Raw genomic sequence first — 6,215 nt, forward strand, 5'->3', positions numbered from 1 at the left:
AACAGCTGTCCCCTCAGCATGACTGGGGTCCACCATGGGAGCCTGTAAACATGTGGGACTCTAAGGGCTATTGTTTGTTGTTTGTTGTTGAAGTGGCTGGAGGGTCTCAGGACTGTGTGCGTGCCTTCACCCGGACCTTCATCACTACCCCTGCCAGCTCTTCCAGGTGAGAGCCGTGTTGTGGGCAGACTGACCCATCCAGTGTGGTTTCAGGGTCCTGGACATGTGGTGGTGCAAACCTTATGTTTACTCAGTATTGTGGAAAGCCAGCAGGGAGCTCCAAGGAGTAGTCTCGCCTAGTGGTTAGGAAGAGCATGGGCTCTGGAATCAGCACATGGGTTCTCTCCCTGACCCAACACTCTCTGTGTGACCTTGGTCAAGTCACATGACCTCTCCATGACTCAGTATCTTCTGAAAATAGGGATCAGACTGTGCACTCCTATAGTGTACTGGGCTGCTGTTCAGGGTAAATGTGAAGTTGTCCCTGGGTTGGGGATCAACCTATCCATTGAGTGAAGCTGGTAGACAATCTCTCTGAAGGTGGGCTCTGTGTGAAGGGCAGAGGAACCAGTCAAGGAGCCTGGGGACAGACACAGGAGGGGGATGGAAGGAATCTGGTTGCTGAGTGGCGGTGGCAGCAGTCAGGATTGGGGGTGCTGGTTGTCCATCCATCAGCTGTCCAAATGCGCATTTTTCTTCCAGTCTTTGTATAGTGAATGACGAGCTGTTTGTGATGGAAGGCAGCCCTAAAAACACCCAGAGTGCATTGTCCAGCCCAGTGTCCATACCGTCCACCAGCTCCGAGGCCACTTTCTCCAAGGAGGAGCAGCAGCAAATGATACAAGCCTTCTCCGCTCAGTCTGGGATGAACTGTCAGTGGTCTCAGAAGTGAGTATTGTGTGTGCATGAAGATAAGAGGGAGCTGGAAGAATGATGGAATTAATAATGGGAACACACAGGCAATTTGGAAAAATAAGTATTTGGATATTTTGCTTCCAAAAAAAGTAAGCTTGTGAAAAAGATAAACAAATTTTATGATTATATATGTAAAGCATTTTAAAAACAGTATCATACTCATGACATATTTTATATGGAAAAGGTTGAGAAATTCACTAAGAAACTATAAGAATACATAAACAAGTTCAGCAAAATTTCAGGATATAAGATCAGTATACAAAAGTCATTTATATTTCTATGCACTTACAATGAAAAAATCTTAAATTGAAATTAAGAAAACAATTTGATTTATAGTAGGATCAGAAAGAATAAATATTTAGAGCAAAATATAACTAAAGAAGTAAAAAAATTGTACTTTAAAATCTTCAAAACATTGTTGGAGTAAATTAAAGAAAATCTAAAAAAAAAAAAAAAAACAGAAGGATATTCTGTGTTCATGTTGAAAGACTTAATATTGTTAAGATTGTAGTGTTTATTCAAAGTGATCTACAGAGTCTATACCACAGCAAAAATCCCTGTTGGCTCCTTTCCAGAAATTGATTAAATGATCCTCAATTTTCACATGAAAGTGCATGGACTCAGAATAGTCAAAACAATATTGAAAAGGAATAATGTTGAGGACTCACAAGTCCTGGTCCTCAGAATTTCTAAACTTACTACAAAGATACTATAATCAAGGCTGCATGGCACTGACATTTGATAGATCAGTGCAAAAGAATTGAGAGTCCTGATATAAACCCTGACGTTTGTAGCTAATTAATTTTTAGTGGGTGCCAAATTAATTAATGGAGGAAAAAAATAGTCTTTTTGACAGATGGTGCTGGGACACATGGGTATTCACCTGCCAGAAAAAAAAAGAATTTTTTCCCCTGTCACAGACCATATACAAATATTGATTCAAAATGGATCAAAGAACTAATATAAATCTACAAATGTAAAAACTCTTACTGACTTTCACTTAGTATGATAATCTCTAGGTCCATCCATGTTGCTGCAAATGGTATAATTTCATTCTTTTTTATGACAGTAATATTCCATTGTATATATGTACCGTATCTTCTTTACCCATTTCTCTGACAGTGGACATTTATGTTGCTTCCATGGCTTGTCTAATGTAAACAGTGCTGCTATGAACATTGGGATGTGTGTATCTCTTTGAATTATGGTTTTCCCTGGATATATGCCCAGGAATAGGATTGCTGAATCATATGATAGTTCTATGTTTAGTTTTCTAAGGCACCTTCATGAAAAGTGAAAGTGAAAGTCACTCAGTCGTGTCGGACTCTTTGTGACCCCATTGACTATACAGTCCATGGAATTCTCTAGGCCAGAATACTGGAGTGGGTAGCCTTTCCCTTCTCCAGGGGATCTTCCCAACCCAGGGATCGAACCTAAGTCTCCTGCATTACAGGCAGATTCTTTACCAGCTGAGACACAAGGGAAGGCTGTACTGTTGTCCATATTGTGCCGGAGTGCAGCTCCAGCAGGTCCAGGGGTTCCCTCAGGATGGACGGCGTCGGCGATGCGAATGAGAAGACACAGCGAGTCTCGGCATTTCCAAGTGTCTCCCAACTTTATTATTTTTAAGACAGCTTTTATATTTTTAGTGGTACATAGAAACAAATGTATAGAGTCATACCAATTCAGCTTAGTGGGCATACCAATTTAGCTTAATGGGCATATGAATTCAGCTTAATGGGCCAGCAGTTTTGACCTTCATCGAAACCGTTTGCATGTTTTTAGTTACAAAAAGCCTCATTTTGTTTACATCATCTTCTGGCCTGGTGGCCTGCTAAAACCTTGTGACTCTCTATTGATAAAGGTTGATCAATCAGAACACTTTTGTATAGGGCACATCAGGAAAGAATTCATCAACAGGAAGTTTTAAGGTAAAACCTGTTTTTGGTAATTTACTCTACGCCTTGAGCTTAACAGAAAAGAATGTAGTTCCATAAAGTCAAAGAACAGCAAGCTGAAGTTCAGCTTTAAGTAAGAATCATCAGTTAAATCAACAATTGTCTTATTATTTGTATTAAAGCTAAACTTCTATTTATATAAATCTCTAACTATTATGCTTTCATTATATAGGCTAAATACGTTAAGAGTAAAAACATAGTGAGTAAATATAGATTAAGTAACAGTTTCACAAAGCAATATTTTTTGTATTTCCTAACAAGCCTTTTTTCCTGCAAAGGGTTTGTGCCTATAGGGGCTTTCTGTGCGGAGGCTCTCAATGCTGTTTTATTACTAGGGAGCAGTTATGCACATTAGCTCCAAAGGCACAGGTACATTTATTAAACAAACCAATATGTTAGCAAAAGGAATTTAGATCAGCATACTCTATATCCCAGATAATTTTATTTAGGGTGCTACCATTCAGGGGCCTTGTTGATTTGAGGTTTCAGAATGATCTATTCTAGAAGGGAATCAGGAAAGGCCTTTTGCCTAAGTCATAGAAAATAAGAAGAGGTTTATTATAGCAAGTGTCAGAAAGAGAGATCTCATTTTTAAGGTGAGCACTGAGACAGCCTCTCGAGAATCCCTGAGGCCTGAGTTGCTCTGCTCGTCAGTCCTTCTCCTCATGACTCTGTCATGAGTGGGGATCTCGTGAGCTGGCTCCTGGCAATATTGGTTGTACCAATTTACATTTCCACCAACAGTGTAGGCGGGTTCCCTTTTCTCCACACCCTCTCTAGCATTTATTGTTCATAGACTTTTTTAATGCTAGCCATTCTGGCTGGTGTGAGGTGATACCTCATTGTCGTTCTGACTTGCATTTCTCTAATAATTAGTGATGCTGAGCATCTTTTCATGTGTTTTTTGGCTTTCTGTATATAATCTTTGGGGAAATGTATATTTAGATCTTCTTCCCATTTTTTGGTTGGGTAAGTAAAGTAAGTCAGACAGAAAGACAAATATCATATGATATCACTTACATGTGAAATCTAATAAAAATGATACAAACGAACTTATTTACAAAAAAGAAATAGACACGGATCTTGAAATAAATTTATGGTTACCAAAGGGAAAGTGTGGAGAGAAGTGATAAATTAGGAGATTGGGATTAATATATACACATTGCTATATTTAAAATAGATAACTAATAAAGACCTACTGTATAGCACAGGGAACTCTACTCAATGTTCTGTAATAACCTATGTGGGAATATAATCTGAAAAAGAATATATATATATATATATATATATATATATATATACACTCACTTTGCTATATACCTGAAACTAACATAAGATTGTAAGTCAATTATACTCCAATAAAAATTTTAAAAAGCACTTAGAAGAAAACATAGGTGTATATCTTCATGACCTCGAATCAGGCACTGGTTTCTTATATGTGACACCAAAAACACAAGCAGCCAAAGAAATAAATTGCACTTCATCAAAAGTAAAAACTTTTGTGCATCAAAGGACACTATCAAGAAAGTGAACATACCACCCACAAAATGGGAGAAAATATTTGCAAATCTCATATCTGATAAGGTCCACTGTCTAGAATATTGAAGGATTTTACAAGTCAACAATCAAAACATAAATACCAATTTAAAAATGGAGAAAGGATTTGAATAGATATTTCTCTAAATATGATATACAAATGACTGACAAGCACATGAAAACATGCTTAACATCATTAATCATTAGGAAAATACAAATCAAAGCAACCACTCACTTCACATACACTAAGATGGCTTTAATCAATGAAACAAAAGATAAGCATAGGTGAAGATGTGGAGAAATTAGAATGTTCATGTATTAGAGGTATATGGAACACTCACTTAGGGAAAACATTTGGAAGTTCCTCAAAATGTTAAAATGGAGTTACCATATCACCCGGTAATCCCACTCCTAAGTATCTACCAGCAGAAATGAATGCATATGTTCACTCTGAAACTTATTTAGGAATAGCTTTATTCATAATAGCCAAAATATGGAAACAACTGATGAATGGATGAATAAAACTGGTACATCCATATAGTAGAATATTATTCAGTCATAAAAAAGAATACATTTCTGATGTTTGTCATGACATGGATGAACCTTGAAAACATGATGCTAAGTGAAAGAAGCCAGTCACAAGAAGTCAGATACTGTAGGAATTGTCCAGAATTGGCAAATACACAGGGAACAAAAGCATATTAGTGGTTTCCAGGGGAAGGGGAGGAATGGAGAGGGGTCATTAATGGTTAAGGAGTTTCTTTTTGAGGTGTTAAAATGATTCTGGAATTAGATAGATGTGATAGGTACACAGTCTTTTGACTAATAAAAAGCACTGATTTGTATACTTTAAAATGATGTGTGCATTATATCTCAATAAAAGACAGTTGGAAACTAGTACTTTATAATTTTTCATTTGTCATTTTCTTGAATATCTTTCTTGATCAGTATATATTGAATTCCCTTGTTTTTTTGCACAGCTCTATTTTTCTGTTTTGAATTCCAGTGGGCATGAATGCTAGTGACAGATGATTTGGTTTTCACTGGTCTTTCTTCATCATTACACATAGTGTTCACACTGGTCCATGTTTCCCAGCAAGAAATTGACATGGATTTAGTGGTGGCATTGCAATGTCAACGTGTCTGTATTGTGGTACTAATGGAGAGCTCCTGTTCTTCTCCCACCGCAGGTGCCTTCAGGACAATGGATGGAACTACACCAGAGCTGCTCAAGTCTTCATTATGTTCAAGGTGAGGTCTGGGAATAAAGTAGGTTAAAGATGAACGTTTCTGGGCCTTTGGGGAGGCCAAGAAAGTGGAGGCTGGTGGCCTGGGAATGGAACTTGGGGACTGGCTTTTTAACATCTCAACTCCTTCCCTCCAGACCGAGGGCAAGATCCCAGAGGAAGCCTTCAAAGAAATCCCCTAAAAGGAGCCCTCAGATGTCTTCTTCGGCTTCATCCACATCGTCTTTTTCTCTCTAGCCTCAGGCCATGCCCATGACTGGGGTTGGAGACTGACCAAGAAGCCAGACCAGTTAACATATCCTGAGGGTCACTCATTATTGCTGTGTTTGTTTTCATAATAAAGAGTGATGTTCATGTTATATGTTATGTGTCCTGCGTTGCTCTTCCCTGCCCCAATCATGAGCCAGCAGGTCCAGGCCTGAAAAGTCCTGGCCTCCTCCCCGACCCACATTCCCCTTGGCAGTCCCTGGAAGATACATCAGGCTTGATGTCAATAAATTATGATGAGAGGAGACATGATATGCTTCCAGGGATTGGTTTTTGGAGGTGGTGTGACTCA

The 6,215-nt window shown here is 38.5% G+C and overlaps 1 protein-coding gene across 6 annotated transcripts in view; it reads left to right on the forward strand.

Moving 5' to 3' along the window:
* Positions 1–6,015, forward strand: part of LOC145536384 (nuclear RNA export factor 2-like) — a 30,434-nt gene extending 24,419 nt beyond the window's left edge. For 3 of the 6 annotated variants that reach the window (XR_014075817.1, XR_014075818.1, XR_014075815.1), the window contains exons 18-21: positions 66–166; positions 703–888; positions 5,600–5,660; positions 5,794–6,015. Coding sequence is in view for 2 of the 6 variants with exons in the window: in XM_081565646.1 (XP_081421772.1) it covers positions 94–166; positions 703–888; positions 5,600–5,660; positions 5,794–5,838 (365 nt within the window). In the remaining 4 variants the exon portion in view is untranslated. The remainder of the gene's footprint in view (positions 1–65; positions 167–702; positions 889–5,599; positions 5,661–5,793) is intronic. The other 3 variants (XM_081565646.1, XM_081565647.1, XR_014075816.1) reach the window with 2 other exon arrangements.
* The last annotated feature ends 200 nt before the right edge of the window (positions 6,016–6,215 follow it).

This window comes from Giraffa tippelskirchi, chromosome X (assembly GCF_054371585.1).
Source record: "Giraffa tippelskirchi isolate mGirTip1 chromosome X, T2T-mGirTip1v1.2.pri, whole genome shotgun sequence".
NCBI lineage: Eukaryota > Metazoa > Chordata > Mammalia > Artiodactyla > Giraffidae > Giraffa > Giraffa tippelskirchi.